Source organism: Equus asinus, chromosome 22 (assembly GCF_041296235.1).
Source record: "Equus asinus isolate D_3611 breed Donkey chromosome 22, EquAss-T2T_v2, whole genome shotgun sequence".
Lineage (NCBI taxonomy): Eukaryota > Metazoa > Chordata > Mammalia > Perissodactyla > Equidae > Equus > Equus asinus.
Window position 1 is genome coordinate 57,033,874 of NC_091811.1, and position 17,823 is coordinate 57,051,696.

The window sequence follows — 17,823 nt, forward strand, 5'->3', positions numbered from 1 at the left end:
TAATAATGAATAAAATTGGAAACCACGAATTTGTAATGATATAAAGTAATTTATCTATAAATTGAAAGTTGTCCAAGGATTGAGATATTTACATAGTATTCAAAGTATCTACACAAAAGATTTATTGGTTTAAAAGACAAAAGTAACTTTATGGTGAACAATCTTGTAAATTAATCAAGAAATTAAAAAAATATCGCCAATCATGGGAAAAAATGAAATAGTGTGCTGCCTGATAAGATTCCACGAGAAAACATCATGACTTCTGTGATATCTCTGCCAAAGGTTAGTAAACTTAATATAATCATGCAAAAACTTCAGACAAAAATTGAAGGATATAATATAAAATTTTTGGAAAATAATTTCCAGTCAACATTCTTGAAAGTTAAGGATAGACTAAGGAACTGTTCCAAATTAAAGAAGACTAAAAGTTTTTGACAATTAAATGAAACATGTAATTCAAAGCTATATTCTTTTTTCTATAAAGGAAAATTTCTGGACAACTGGTGAAACTTGAATAGGATTGGAGAATTAGATTTGATGTTGGAGTGTTGTTAATGTCCTGATAACGAAGGTTGTATTGTGCTTATCTAGTCGAATATTCTTTTTTGTCATACATACACACTACTATATTGAGTGGCAAATTGAGTAGCAAATGATTCAGGAATAAAAGATCCATGTTGCCTGTTTTTTCTTTGTTTTGTATTGTTTCAAAATCAAAATAAATAGGGAACCATTTAAGTACTTTGTTACTGTGCTCTTGAGTCAGTTCTGACTCGCAGCTACCCTGCGTACAGCAGAGCAGAACCCTGCCCAGTCTTTTTGCTCCATCCTCTTATGATTTGGTGCTGCATCAGATGATCCTCCACTGCTATTCAGAGGGATTTCAGGGACAATTTTTTGGAAGTGGGGTCTCAGTGGCATAGCTTTCAGCATCACAGCAACAAGCAGCCGCCACAGTATGACAACCAACAGACAGGTGGTGTGGTTCCCTGACTGGGAAAGGAACCTCAGCCCATGGCAGTTTCCAATTTTGGGGCTGAGTCACAATCAAGTTAATGGATTCCTCACATATTGCCTAGTAGAAAAAAGAAACAGGTTCCTTTCGGGGCTGAACTCTCTTTCTAGTAGAATTGGGAATATTGTCCTAGACCAGTGGAATATCTGAAATTCTTGTTGGCATTAAGTCTAGAGTTTAAATCACTTCTAGTTCTCTTTGGGGAGGACATCCCTTCAGTTTTGTAGACAAAATAATTCACAGTGGTTTTTAATTTCTTATTTCTTTGTTTTCTCTCTCTATCTCTCTCTCTGTCTTTTTTTTTTTTTTTTTTTTTCCATAATCGGTGTCCTGACATCAATCTCTAGAGGGCATTTCTTTTTCCTTCCTCTTTCTATTTCAAGTAATCAGTTAATCTCTTTGTGTCTCTTGTGAAGAAAATGATAAAACTGTGGCTTTTGTTAGTGTACAACTGGAAGCAATAATTCCTGGTTACAAAATTTGCGTTCCTTTCATCTGAGAGATTTCTCAAACATCTTTTCGTTTAGAGTATCACCTTTACATTTAGAATTTTCATGAAGATTTTTTCTCGGTTTAAATATATAAGAAAAAAACCCAGAAAAATCTTATCTGGCATGGAAAAGGATTCTAGCTGAATTATCTGTAATATCAAGGTCCTGTGATTTTGATGAGTGTAAGCAAAAGTGGAAGACATTAGCAGATGCGTATAATTTCCAGCCTGCATATCTGTTTTGAGTCTTTTTCCAGAAAAAATATTGAAATTAAATTTCTTCTTGAAATACTTGAATATTTTATAGTATTATAAAAGGGAGAATATACTTTATTTATTTTTGACTCTTGTTTCTACCATATTCTCAGAAGGGGAAAGTTATATCAATATATCCCGGACATGGTAAGTCATTTATTCCTTGGAATAGCTATCTAGATCATAAATGAAAGCAATTCTGCAACCACAGGTCAGGTAATATTCACTGACTTTTAAACTGTCATATATGTTTCTCTTTTTATGTAGATGCAACATTCAATACTTCCTGATTAAATACAACTAATTATGAGAAGACTGATGTATTTGAAACCCCCCAAAAATAATCATTAAATGAAATGAAGGAACAATGGAGAAGTACCGCAGTCGGACAAAATAATTAATGGTATATATTAGGGTATTCCAATCACCAAGAAAATATGCAATTTCTATGTGCTCCATATATTTAAAAAGTATTTTGATGAGCTAAGAAGTTTTGCATAAACACTGCAAACTGACACTGGTATACTTGTCTAGATGTTACAAGAATTTTTTCAATAATATATGCAATATACATTGAAAATACATTTCAAGTAATAGGTATGTTGTCTCTCTTTAGAACAGTTAAAGAGATTCAGCTCATTGGGAATGATCAGATAAAATTTAAATTATCTTTCAAGGTCAAAAGGGGAAAAAGAAAGAATTTAGTAGTGTTGTAAAGATCACTGTGGCTTAAATGGAACAGTCAGTTGGAGGGTGCTTAGGTTGATCTATGCTGTAATGTTAGATATCATCTTTCTTGTCAAATTGGATCAACCTTTTGAACTTGTTTACTTTTCTGAAACTTTTTTGTCTGTAGCTTTTAAAAAATTCAGTTCTTTCCCCTTTTGGAGTTGTTTTCCTATGTCTATTTAATAGAACTCAAATCTGAAATGAAGAACCAGTCAGGAGAAACAGAATTCGTTCTCCTGGGGCTGACTGATGACCCACAATTGCAAATGGTGATTTTTATATTTCTCTTTCTAAACTACATGTTGAGTATGATGGGGAATTTATCCATCATCCTCCTTACCTTGCTGAATCCCTGCCTCAAGACTCCCATGTATTTTTTCCTCCGAAATTTCTCCTTCTTAGAAGTTTTATTGACAACTATCTGTATTCCCAGATTCTTGGTCACCATCGTGACTAAAAACAAAATCATTTCCTACAATGGTTGTGTATCTCAGTTATTCTTTTCCCTCTTCGTAGCAGTTACAGAGTATTACCTACTGGCTGCCATGTCTTTTGACCGTTATGTAGCAATCTGCAAACCCTTACATTACCCCATCATTATGAGCAACAAAATGTGCTACCGGCTCGTGCTCAGTTCATGGACAGCCGGCTTTCTGATTACCTTTCCACCCTTGGTCTTGGGACTGAAACTGGAATTCTGTGCTTCCAAAGTAATTGATCATTTCATATGTGACACTTCGCCTGTGCTGCAGATTTCTTGCACAGACACGCGTTTCCTCGAATTGGTTTCATTTGTCTTAGCTGGTGGAACGCTCATGGTCACGTTGCTCTTAGTAGTTTTTTCCTACATGTATATTATCAAGACCATTCTAAAAATCTCCTCTGCTCAGAAAAGAACAAAGGCTTTTTCCACGTGTTCTTCTCATATGATCGTAGTCTCCCTTACTTATGGGAGCTGTATCTTTATTCACATGAAGCCAGCAGCAAAGGAAAGGGTGACTTTAACCAAAGGTGTAGCTGTTATCTACACCTCAGCTGCCCCTTTGTTAAATCCTTTCATTTATAGTCTAAGGAACCAGCAAGTGAAACAAGCCTTCAAAGATACTCTCCAAAAGATTTTTTTTTTCCAGAAAATGAGGAAAAAATTTAATGTTAAAATCTTTGAGAAAAGGTAAAAAGTGTTTACTTATGCTTTAAGTTTACTTAATCTGTACGTCAATTAATTAACCTTCTCCTAACATTTTAACTAAACCTTTCAGCACAATGCCCCTTTTCCTTCCTGCTTCTCTTTATGATTAGCATTCCTTTCTGTGCCATAGGAAGAGTCTTCTCTTCTAGTTATCAACACAAATGCTAAATTTCATTTACTCTGCAAGACATGATGCTGACCTTCTCCTTGTAAAATAACTATTTTAATCACATATTAATCATAAGAGAATTTTAAAGATATAAATATTTCAGCATGCACTACCACTGGGGCTCTAAGAAGGACTTCAAATGTCACTTGCTGTTATCATAAGCCTGATCACTAAGAGTGCAGAATTTTGAGCCAGTTGACCAAGGTTTTAATCCAGAAAAACGTGTGAGCCTGTTCAAGCTTCTCAAATTCTTTGCTGCTAAATTTCTCCAGTTATAAAATAAATGTAATAATAATAATTCATTTTTATAAGGTTATTTTGATAATGAAAGGAGATAGTGTATATAAAGTGATTCTAGATCTGTATCTGGCTGAGAATGAACTCTCAATAAAAGCTAGCTGCCTTTGGGGGAAAAGGTTGCTTCAGTTGAGATAAAATTCAAGAAGGCAAGAAAAAAGGGAGGTTTCAAATCATAAAAAGGTTTGTTTGTCCTAAAACATACTAGGACTTTATCTGGAAGTTCTATAGACCTGAAAATTTAGAGTGAATAAGACTTACCCACCTGGTTAGCTTATTTAAATGCAAGTTCCATGTTCTCATCTCTAAAGTATATTTTCATTTTACCAGGAGTACAGTCTAAAAACATAGACTGTAGGTGATTCTGAGGCAGGTGGTTCATATCTGAGTTTTATTTTTTAATTTAATAATCTGTGTGATCTGATTTTTATTTTTAAAAAATTGTTCTATTACCTGTATTGAAGGTGGGTTTTTAGATGGTGGAGTGAGGAAGACAAGTTAAAGGGCTAATGTGGTGTATTAAATGAGTTCTTTGAGAGTTCAAATGAAATAGTGGCATGAATCCATAGCTCAGGGAGATGCCTCGAGAGAGATTTTGGAGAACAAACTGAGGGAACTGTTGAGTATTGGATCTCTGCGAAAAATGAAAGGAGGTTTTAGAAAATGAGTTGAGTCCTCGTGGGACTTCCCCTCCGCTCACTCCTGCACATTCTCCCCCATATATTTAATGCCTCTTAAGAAAGCAATATTATTGACATCCTGTCAGAGAAAAAATGTGTCCTACAAGGAAATCCCTAAAGTACATAGATTCCATATTGGATATAATATTACCATCAGAGAGATATGAGTGAAAAACCATTAAGGTATTTGGCACTAAACTATTATCCATGCACCCCTGTATAGAAATAATTTAAGTTGAGTTTTGTGTTCGGATTCATTTTACTATTTTTAAGTGACCACTGTTAAACATCTGCTTTTCTACGGCAAATAGAAGACAGTGAGGCTGTGTTATTATATTCAAGGCCCTTAAAAGCTTTCCAATAAGCTCTTTAAAAACTGCTAGGTCCTTCTTAGACATATAATTTGTGAATATTTTTTCCATCATTTGGATGGTCTTTTCACTTTCCAAATAGTATCCTTTGCTCACAAAAGTTTTAATTTTGTTCAAGTCAATTTTTCCAAATTTTTCTTTTCTTGCCTATGGTTTTGTTGTCATATTTAAGAAACCATTACCTAATCCAAAGTTACAAAGATTTATGCTCATAATTTCTACTAAGAAATTTACAGTTTCAGGTTTTACAAGTAAGACCTTGATTTCTTTTGAGTTGATTTTTGTATACGGTGTAAGTAGCCATCAAAGTTTTCTTTTGCTTGTAGATATCCAGTTACACCAACACGATTTGTTGAAAAGACTATTATTTCCTCATTGAATACTCTTGGCATCCTTGTTAAAATGCAATTGACTATAAATATTTATAGGACTCTCAGTTCTATTCCATTGACCTGAATGTTTGTTGTTATGCCTGTTCACACTGTCTTGGTTATTGTAGCTTTACAGTAAGTTTTGAAATTATAAAGTGTGACTCTTTCAACTTTGTTCCTCTTTTTTGACATTGCTTTGGCTATTCAGATTCCCTTGCAATTCCATTTGAATTTTAGTATTGAATTGCCCACTTATGGGAAAAGCACAGTTGAAATTTTTATAACTATTACACTAAATCTGTGATCATTTTGGGAAATATTGCCATCTTAATTAAAAATGTTAAGTCTGCTATCCATGAACATGAGATGTCTTTATTTAGTTCTTCTTTAAAAAAAGTTTTGTTATTTTCTTTGTACAAGTATTGCACTTTTTTGATTAATTTTACATAAAATAACTCCTATAATTGAACAATAAAAAGACTAAAAACTCGAGAAACAATAGGCAAACAAGTAGACATTTCTCCAAGAAAGACATCCAAATGGACAAAAAGCACATGAAACATGCTTAGGATCAGTAGTCATAAGGATAATACAAATATTATATGTATACCTATTTGTTATATATATATATACACACACACACTTCTATACTTCACCAATAACACTTGTTACATATAGCAAAAAATATATATAATAACAAAAATAACAAGCGTTATTGATGATGCATTGAAATTGGAACTCTTATACATTGCCAGCAGGAATGTAAAATGGTGCAGCTACTTGGAAAACAGTTTGGCAATCCCTCAAAAAGTCAAATATATCACCATATGCCTTATCATATGACCTAGAAATTCTATTTCTAGGAATTGAAAACAATGTTCACACAAAAACATGTACACAGATGTTCACTGAAATATCATACGTAATTGCCAAAAAATTGAAAGAACCCAAATATCCTTTAAGTGATGACTAGATAAACAAACTATGGTTTATCCATACAATCGAATATTACTCAGCCATAAAGAAAAATGAAGTACCAATACATGCTACAGCATGGATGAACCTTAAAAACATGCCAGTGAAGAAAGTCAGACACAAAACTACACATAATCTATGATTGCATTGATGTGACATGTCCGGAATAGGCAAGTCCATAGAGACAGAAACTAAATTAGTAATTGTCATGGATGGGGGTAGCAGAGACAGGGGAATAGCTCTTTAATGTGTATGGGGTTTCTTGGGGTGATGAAAGTGTTCTGGAACTATATAATGGAGATGGTTGCAAAACATGGTGAATATACTGAAAACCAATTAATTGTTCATTTTTAAATGGTTAAAATGGTGAATTTTGTCTGAGTTAAGAAAACACTGCCAAAAGAAAACATTTTTTCCCCTTATGTCTACAGAATCTTTCTCTTTACTACACTTTTCCCACGAAAATACCTCAGAATATTGACACGAGGAAAAGTAGAAGGATATGTGTGGAACAAGGTCGTTAATTTTTTCTTGCTTTGTTGAGGACCCCTTTTGAGCCATATTAACTTTTAGTGTGCACTTTTTTGTTCAGTACAGTCTGCAGACTCATCTCATTCTCTCTTTTGATAGGAACCATTGATCATTTTAACACTTGCTGTTCTTTTCTCACTAAGTGTTGCTGTGGATTAGCACATGATATCTTAGTTTCTTTCTTGCTTCAAAACCCAAAAGAAACTAATTTTATTTCTACTTTTTTTATATTAGCAGTCATCAAAGAAAAATTATGAGAACGTTAAATATATTAGACAGTATAGTATATTTGTTAGGAGAACTTTCTGTGGAGTTATCCTGAATTTGTCATTTAAAAACTTTCGTAATTCTGGAAAAACTTCTTAAACTCTCTATGCATCTTTTTCTTCCTCTGTGTAATGAGAATAAGTGATAAAATTACCTAGCTCATGGAGTTTTGTTCATGTCACTTACAGCAGTGCCTAGAAAGTGTAAATATGAAGAAACTATATAGAATATAAATGTAGTTATCACAATGCTCATGGCACAATGTCAGTCTACTCGCCAGTCTGACTACAAACATCTCTGGAGAATACCAGCCTCTGCTTGTATTCCAACTTCCAAATTTTGCACAAATTCCTGTCATTGACAAACTGTAAATGAGAACCATGCAGAGAAGGAGACACTGGGAATGTCACCCACCTACTCCACTGACTAGAGAGCAAGTAAGAAAGTCGTATGTGATGTCGAGTTGGCAACAGACAATTCAGTGAAGATACTTTGAAAATAACCTAAGACGTGATCTCAGAAATCACAAATTATTGCTTCTGTCACTGGCTGTGCCCAAGGAGGAATGTGAGTACTGAGGATAAGTGAGGAGAGATGAGATTCATTCTGCACTTTCTTGTTCAATTTACCTCCATTAAATAAGACACTGTTTGAAGAGACTAACAATATGAATGCTTAAGTCCTGTCATTCTTTCATACTACTTCAGACACCTTTGGCACCCTGGTTGAAAATTTTATTCTCAAGGGCACAGTAGATCGGTTTCTGATGGGAGAAAACATGAGAAGGGGCTTGCCACATAGCCTAGTGGTTATGTTAGGTGCGCCTGACTTCAGTGGCCACAGTTCAGTTGATGGCAACAGACCTATGCCACTCATCAGTGGTCATGCTGTGGCAGTGACCCACATATAAAATAGAGGAAGACTGGAAACACGCTAGCTCAGGGCAAAGGAATGAGGAAAAATATGGTCAAAGTAGGTAAAAAACATTATAGTACTTCTAAAGTAATTTAATTTTCCTTTGAGACTTGCAGGTTTAGATATCAAGCTTTAGAATAGTGTCCCAGGGAGAAGAGATCTCTGCTTATAAGGCCTCCTAGGGTAAATACCTTACACTCAACAAATCCTAGACCCTGGAAAGAAAACTGTGTTTCTTCATTTGTTCATTAATTCATTCATTCATTCATGCAATTTCTATCATTTTTTTTTAAACCTGTGCAGATTGCACTAAATGGGTTTGTCTTTTTAAAATGGATGTTAGGGTGATTTTTCCAAACTAGGATTTAGGGTTAAAAAATTAGAACAATTACATATCTCCAAGTCATTTTGTCAAAGCATATAGAACATATATTTGTGCCAATTTTTGATTTTGAAATTTCTTTTCCCCTTAGAAATAATTTGAAGTTCATAATATCCTATATTTCTTACTTATATTGAAGGCAGGTGTTATGTCTCATTTTATATACTCTCCTTGTTCATCTGTATTATTTTTAAAAATATGTAAAAGAGGAATATTTTGGCTGCTACCATTACTCTTAGGCCTCCTAGAGATTTGACAGGAATTTCATAAATAATGATATTTCTTATATAGAGAACATTTATTCTGCATTCTATGCTCAACTAGGTATGTCCTATACCAGATCTTATTTAATCTTTACAGCTATACAGTAAATTAGATCTGATTATCTCCTTTTTTATGAATGTGTAAACTGATGCTCCGAAAAGAGGAATAACCATATTTGAAACTCTATAAGGACCTGATATTTTTGCATAGGTTATATAAACGGTTTTATAGGCTTTTTTCACTCACACTGTCTCATTTGGCCATGATTATATTATTATAGACTAGTCAGGGAAGGTACTAACTCTTAACTATAATTGGCCTGTAAATTACAACATTAATCAATCAAAACAAGAAACTCTTCAGTTGCCATGCCTGGTGAGCAAGAGGGAACAGGAAAAAAAGTACTATGTCTTAGCTGTATTATGGTGCCAAAGATTCTTACTGGAAGGCAGATTAAAAATAATGAAGTTACTGATCATACTTGGTACAATGTGGTAGATTACCAGTGTAATAAGTAGCATGGAGTATTGGGTAGAGATCTGCATCAGGAATTAAGATATTTGGTTGCTAATCTCTGTCTGAACAATAATGTCAAGGGAAACAAATCTCACACTTAGTTTTGCTGTTTCTCGTTGTTACCATTTTCCATCTCATTGGACACTGTCCCCAAGTTTCCTTTTCCAAATTCAGTACTAATGTGCATCACGTTTTCTATTCCTCAGTGTTTTGTGTACATCCCTGTTCTGGCAATTTCGATTCACTGAATTAGTCCCTTTGAGCCAGCGGCAGAGAGAACAGATAAAAAAATTAACTGGCTTGTGCTACATAAAATCCTATGTAGAAACCATACTAGAGAGTTTTAAAACACCTTCTGATATTTTTTTCTCTTTTATATATCTGGTCTTTTATTCCTCTCTGTAGTCAAAGAGATACATCCTCTCTGGGTAAAATGGAAAATTTAAGACAAAAACATTGACAATAAAAGGGAAACTTGTTCAATGAGAGCAAATCTTTTCAGAAATCCTGGTTTTCATGGATTATAACAATCGCAGTCGCTAATATTTTTAATATTCCAGCCATTCTGAGTGTTAGTGAGCCTGTGAGGAAATCAGAGGTAAGTTGACATACAGAAGGCAATGGAAGTCCCCTAAACCTTACCATTGATTCATTACTTGTCAGCTCAACTTTTGATCAAATTGAACAGGATATATTGGAGTTATATACTGCAACTGGGTAAATTAAAAAGTGTAAAAAAGAGTTAGCATATATTTTTATTATATCAACTTATTCATTCTCTGTTAAATTAAGGCAAGAAATTAGTCTGTGACTGTGTGTTTCTAATTGAATATAGGCAATATAGAACTTTGTTTGACTTTAATTTCAGGTGGTCTGTGATTATATTTGACATTTGCTAACTGTACGAATATATGTAAGGTATATGACTTCTTTGAGCGTCGTTCTTTATTTGGGAATAAAGATAGTCGTTTCACAGGCATGTTATGAGGGCTAAATGGGATTAAATAAAAAGTCCTTAGTATTTTTCTGGAATAAATAATGCTTTTGTTAAATCACAATTTCTATGACTATCCATCCCAACAGTTAATTCCAGCTAAAAGAAAAATAAAGATAATAAAATAGCTATTCTAAAAGAACATTGAGGGCCACACAATTTATAGAGTACTTTCATTTATATTATTTCAACTAATTTTCAAAAACACTCTTGAAATTTCCATTTTAACATTTTAAACAGAAACTAACTGAAACTTAAAGAAATTAAGGAACTCATCCAAAGTTGTAAATCCATTAAGTGGCCCTTTTGTATTTTACCTCATGTTCCTCTAAATGCAAAGTCCAAATACTTTCTCTGATGAGAACTTATCCTAGAATGCCATAAATAGAAATTAATAGTGACTTGCCACCATAATCTTACTATCTTTTTACTTTTCTATTATTGTATAAATTATAGAGGCTTGCAAATGAACTGAAGGAGTGAGGTTATGGGCTAAGATTTACCATAAACCACTACAGATATGAATGCCACTATTTCTGAAATTGTAATTAAATGTGACTTGATGATCTCTCTTTTCCCTTAATTTGATTCTATGAACACTGATATGAATGCTGAGAATTGAACCCGTCCATCATTACTGAAATGAAGAAATATAAATTACTCAGCTTTCTCCAGGGAATCAGTCAACTAAAATAATAGTGAAAAAACAGTAAAAAGCATCTAATAAAACAATTCTTCCAACCATTAGATGGATTCTCCTGAGGGATCTTTGCTTCACTCAGGCCAAGAGAAGTTCTTAAAGGAATCTAGTGTCAAGGCCCAAAGCCCAGAATGACTCAGCAGGGCCCATAATAAATGTAGAGTATTTATGAAGCTGAATTAGATGTTACCCAGGGCATTGAATTAAGCAATTTTCCTTTTCTCTAATGTGTTATCCCAAACCCAGAACAACTCTTTTAAACTCATAAAGTAAAAAGAAACAGAGTGATATAATTAATAAAGCACATGCTTTTGAGATATGATTTGTGAAATTTTTCTTTGATCTCTAATGAAGTTTAGCTGAATAAGAAAGAATTTAGTAAACACAGAAAAAATTGAAGCAAGTAGACTTTCAAAGATATTGAGCTACTAAAAGGTAATTCCACACAGTGCAACATAAAACTATTAAAAACAAAACCAACAACAAAACACACCAGAAATAAAATGGAAGGATCATAAAGCTCTTCTCTCAGTCTCTTGGAGGAACATCCTTTGGTCCTTCAAACTTAATATATCCTTTAATATGGAGTCCTTTTCTTACCTTAGACATCAATGAAATCAGCAATATCTAGTTTATTTAAAGGGTTATTGTTAATATGAACTTCATGGTAGGGATTTTGGAAGAGCAAGATATAAAGGTGTTTTCAGAATGAAACCTTGAAGATGCTTTTTAAACATTTTATTTAACAAATATGAAATTTTATTGTTTATTTTCACTTCAAATAACTCAACGATTCTGTCTCAGAGATACTTCAAAGACAAGTAAGAATTGATTTTGATGAAATGGGTGGAAGTTAATATAAGGCTTAATAACCTAGAGCATGTTCTTCCAGGGGCAAAAATGGATCAACATTCAGAAATAAAAAGCTGAAAAGATGAGTTAAATACTTGCAGATATCCTCCATACTCGGCATGAATACATCCATGCAATGGCTAAAAGCTCTGGGAATCACATGCACCTTGTTAAACATTGAAGTTTATTTCTTGCAGAAGGCTGAGGAATGAATGCAGATAATTCTTATCAGGCTTATTTGACATTGGTAAATGAATACAATCCATTGAAATTTCTTACATATTTTTTCATGAAAAGTATAGTATCCCACCTCCAATTCTGTGGCATTGGATCATTTTTTGCTAGAGTCTCATTAAGGCTGTTTTTCTCTGGTCCTAGACGACTGACTAAAAAGTTTTCATTTTCAGTGATGATCACATGAACCCTTAAAATATCTATGAATACCTTTCTTCATAGCTCTTCACACACTCCTTCACAGGCTTAATCAGTAGCCAAAAGCTTTAAGTCGTTGTATTATTATTCAGAAAAGTGTTAAAATTAACGGGAAACTTAAGAGGAAAAACAAATATGCGAAAAAGTTGAAATAAGGTTAAAAACAGAGTGCAATGATACATTATTCCCTATAGAATCATAATATTACAATATTTTTTTTTAAACACCTAGCTCTTCAATGTCAGTAAGTTATCGCAGAAATTTCAATCTTGAGATTGAAACCAAATCTTGTCTATTTGTTGAGAATGCATTTGGTAACTTCAAGGTGTTGTGAAAAACTAGTTCTTTCAATGAAAAGCAAACCCTGACGAAGGAAGTGTGATGGCACTGAGCGAGAGTAAACTTAATGAGAAGGATGAACTGTAAAGAAATTGAAGGAAAGGAATTTTGAAATGATGTTTTATGAAATTTTCTTTTAAATTATATATCAACAATTTTGGCTTCCTTTACATATCTTTCATTATAAATTTACTTACCACAGGGAATTTAGGTCAGGTAGATGAATACATCTTGAAAAGTAGATAGTGTAGGAAAATGCATCTTGCAAAACAAAGATACAACCTACTTAATATTCAGCCTAGAATTTGGCATAAAATAGAGAATTGCACCTGATGGCAGTAGGTAATTCAATGATAAACTCAACACTAATCAATTAATTAGACGTGTTTATTTTAAACCTACTATGACTATACGAGGCACTGGATTATGTTGCAATACCTTTGAAGGTGAGACTCTGGTCTAACTTTCAGAAATTCACAGAATAGTGGAGGAGTTCACAGGAGATTTCAGCACAGGATGTGTCATGGGTTGGTAAGAATGACTATGAGATTCTTACGAACTCTTACAAGGACTATTAAACCTAGTATTGAGGGAACAAGGAAAGAGGTGAGTTTGGGTGTCATTGAAATCTGCTACTCACAATGCCAGTTACGTACATGTTTTTTATTTAATGCAAGTTTCACATTCATTCTTATAAAGGTTACTACTAATGAGGGCCAGAGAAATGAAGTGGCCATTGTGTGTGGCAATGCTGACGTGCTGCAAATACCTAATGTGCCTCAACTGTGGTGATCGAATCCTAGCTGAAGATGAGAGAAGTGGATTGTGTGTGTGGGTGGTATGGGGGCTGGTGATGGGGTGGAGAAGGCAGATACACCATGGCGGGAGAGGTCACCATGTACACGAAGTGGAAGAACAAGGCTAAGATTCAGTTGCCTAGAATGCCTGACAGGTACTGTACGACCAAGTGATTCTATCTCATTTTCCTTTGTTGTTAGTGTTCCTATGTGATTCTCTTGCTGCTAAATGTATTTGTTACTCTTTATCTTAGAGATAGCTTTTTACACAGGACACCATCTTACTCCCAAGGTTTTCAGCTCAGTGGGTAGGGAATAGTTTCTCCATTGAGGACAGGCTTATAAGACTTTTATTAAATGCTAAGCAATTTTCTAAATGCTTCACATATATTAACTCATTTAATGTTCACAATAACCTAATGAGATAGGCTTGTTTACAGAGGAATAAACAGTGTATTTATGGATGAAGCAGAGAGGGACTAAGTGGTTTTTCAGAGCTAGTAAGTGGCTTGGATTCAAACCTAGATGTCCTCACTCTTCCTTATGGAAATATCTACAGTAATATCATTTAAATTTTATTTTCAAAAGAAAAAATTAAAACACTATTTTAACATAATTCCCTCAAGGTCCATCCATGTTGTTGTGGAAGGGACAATTTTATTTTTTTATGGCTGAGTAGTATTCCATTGTATATATATACTATATCTTCTTTATCCAATCATCAGTTATGTTAAGTGAAATAAGCCGGATAGAGAAAGACAATCTCTGTATGACTCCACTGATATGAGGAATTTAAACATGGGGAAAAGAGAACGGATTAGTGGCTACCAGGGGAAAGGGGGAGCGGGGGGTGGGCACAAAGGGTGAAGGGGTGCACCTACAACATGACTGACAATAATATACAACTGAAGTTTCACAAGATTGTAAACTATCATAAACTCAATAAAAATTAACTTTAAAAAATAGACAAATAAACTATTTTAAGAACACATACAAATAAAGAAATTTAATTTACCGCAGCTTTCTTGGGGAGCACTTGTATAACTCTTTGAGGGAAATTCTTCAATGTAATAATAATAATAACGGTCATTTTAAATAGACAGGGAAATAAGTTGTATAAGAATAAAAGGCATAAAAAACAACACATAAGTAGGCTGAAATGTCACAAAATATTGCCAGGGATTCAGATGTAATCAATATCAGCTTTAAGCACTTCCAGTTTAATTTATTTTCTACCTCTTTCTCACCTCTGTCTCTACATCTGAGGTTGCTCATGGCAATGACTTTAGTGTTTCTGAGTTCCAACGCAGTAGTAGTAGGAGTTGGAAAAGCTGTGTGAGCAAAAGTTGATAGAAGGCTGAAGACAAAACAGTCACTTTAAAAAAATAAAGTATCATTCCCATTTTTGAGGATTCTCCATGTAATTAAAGTTTTAACTAACACAGCCTAGGAAAGTTGTAGAGGGATTGGAGCAATAGCACAGAGGTGGTTCTTGCTGGGAACAAACCTCCTGGTCACATCTCTGAAAGTTCACAGCTTGTATTTGGAGTCAGAAAAGTCTGGGAACAAATCCCTGCCCAACTACTGCAAGCTTTATGACACTGACTTTTTTCCAGCTTGCCTTAATCAAAGAGTTTTATCACGTGTAAATAGAGGAATATAAAGGATCACTGTTATTATCAATTTGCTTTAAATTTCCCCTAAGGTGAAATGACATACTACCTCAACCGAATTCCAGATGCACACTTGGATATTTGTCCAGCCACTCTTCAAGTCTGTTGTTTGTGCTTTGGTCCATAGGTCTGGCAGGAGGAAAACAAATAAGCAACTGAAGAATGAGAAACCAGACAGAAATAACAGAGTTCATCCTCCTGGGACTGTCAGATGACCCACAGCTCCAGGTGGTGATCTTTGCCTTTCTGCTCATCACCTACACGCTCAGCATCACTGGGAACCTGACCATCATCACTCTTTCTCTGCTGGATTCCCACCTCCAGACCCCCATGTATTTCTTCCTTAGAAATTTCTCTTTATTAGAAGTTTCATTCACAACTGTCAGTATACCCAAATTCCTGGGCACCATTATGTCAGGAGATAAAACCATTTCCTTTAGTAATTGCATTGCTCAGTTATTTTTTCTCATTCTCTTGGGAGCCACTGAATTCTACCTTCTGGCTGCCATGTCCTATGACCGTTATATTGCCATCTGCAAACCTCTGCATTATATGACCATCATGAATCGGAGAGTTTGCACACTCCTTGTCTTCTCTTCATATCTAGTTTCATTCTTATTCATATTCCCTGCACTCATTTTGCTCTTAAACCTTGATTACTGTAAGTCTAATATTATTGACCATTTTACCTGTGATTATTTTCCCCTGCTGCAATTTTCTTGTTCAGACACCAAATTCCTAGAGATAATGGGGTTTTCCTATGCTGTGTTTACTCTAATGTTCACTTTGGCATTAATAATTCTCTCTTACATATATATCATCAGAACCGTTTTTAGAATTCCTTCTACTAGTCAGAGGACAAAGACCTTTTCCACATGTTCATCTCATATGATTGTCATCTGTATCTCTTACAGCAGCTGCGTTTTTATGTATATTAAACTCTCAGCAAAAGACAGAGTATCTCTGAGCAAGGGAGTTGCTGTGCTCAACACCTCAGTAGCCCCCATGCTGAACCCCTTTATTTACAGCCTGAGGAATCAGCAAGACAAGCGAGCCTTCATGGACATGGCAAGGAAGGCTGTATTTTTCTCAAGCAAATGAAATGATGTAGTGTCATGAATTAGAGACACATTGCAGGGCAATTTAAAAATTATACTCATGAAGTTTCAGTAGCTTCTTCAAATCACAATGACCTCCCTCTCATCCCTGTTTATTCTTTTTATTTTTTTCTAGCAATTTGCAAGCACATTTGTTTAATATATTTCTTATTGAGTTTAAATAACTTTTCTTATGTCTCACTGACCCCCATTCTACTGAACACTGGGTTAGTTGCAACCTTTTAAACAATAATTATTTTAAAAAGTAAAATTGTATTTTGAGTTTTGTTTAGGTAAAGAATATGATCACCAAGAATGGAAGAGACAGTGTATAAATATTGATATGATATTTTACTTACTGTACACAGACAATAGAATTTTTTGATTTTCATTTATATTTGACAGAAATTAGTTTCATCATCTTGCAGTTTCTCCGGAAAAAAATTTTTATAAGTCATATACTTTTTTCAAAGTATGCAAATACTTTATTTTAAAAACCAAGAAACACGACTTTTTGCTCACTTTAATAGCGTATGTCTGTATAATTTATTTATTGATAAAAAAAGCATAGATCTTTAATATGTATACTTTTGTAGATATGGTGCTAAATAATCTCCTTATTTCCAAATCCCATAATAATCCAATAGATACAGGTAGATACATGCATACATACATACAAACTAGAAAATAGTGAAGAAATAGCCATTTTAGACATGTAGGTAGGATAAGTTCACTTTCTTTAATTCCACAGAAGGTAAGTTCTGCTTTCTGACTAAGCTGAAATATACTTGTATACAAATGTATATATGTGCATAGCTCTTTCTCAAGTTTTGGATTAGTTTGAAACAGAGCATGCATCTAAATTATTTTATATCTAGAGAAAATCATTCAAGTTTTGTAGAAAATAAAAGCTTCATAACAAGGCAAAGTTTTCCATTTTATATAAAATTAGGATTTCATTTGTTAAAACACTCTTCTGCCCATTCTACTTAAGGCATTAGTAAGTGCCTAAAGTATTTTGAAAAGATGTGTGTAAAGTTGAAATAATTATGGATACTAAAAGGAATTCTAAGTTATATAAACCATTTCTTAGAAATAAAAAATATCCTGTAATCTTAATTAGTGGTGCAATACCCCTAATGATAATTATGTGCTATATTCAATTAGAGACAGCATAAGATTTGTTGAGAAAGAAAAAAAAAGTGATAGAAAATTGACAGGGATTCAAAACATCAGAGGAAATTTGTGTATGGTTTCTCTGTTTCATTTCATCTATCTGAAGTACAGTCTGCATATTAAATAAGAAATAGTTGACAAACTTGAGGTTTCTATAACTTCTAAGCATATATTTTCCCAATGATAAATCAGGTATAATATCAGGTAAATCAGGTATACACAACTTACTATAGGAATGGAAATAAATCTGTAATGCATATAGCATAATTAGCTATCAATAAATTGTAGCAATTATTAATATTGTTCTCTTTAACTGTTACAGTTGTGAGTATGTACAGATTATATTT

General features: G+C 33.9%; 2 protein-coding genes across 2 annotated transcripts; both read left to right on the forward strand.

Moving 5' to 3' along the window:
• The first annotated feature begins 2,689 nt into the window (after positions 1-2,689).
• LOC106822851 (olfactory receptor 6C6-like) lies at positions 2,690-3,664 on the forward strand. Its single transcript, XM_014828210.3, has one exon. The coding sequence runs from the start codon at positions 2,690-2,692 to the stop codon at positions 3,662-3,664; it is 975 nt and encodes a 324-aa protein (XP_014683696.3).
• An 11,701-nt stretch (positions 3,665-15,365) lies between these two features.
• Positions 15,366-16,304, forward strand: LOC106822842 (olfactory receptor 6C1-like). The gene has a single exon (XM_014828203.1). The coding sequence runs from the start codon at positions 15,366-15,368 to the stop codon at positions 16,302-16,304; it is 939 nt and encodes a 312-aa protein (XP_014683689.1).
• The last annotated feature ends 1,519 nt before the right edge of the window (positions 16,305-17,823 follow it).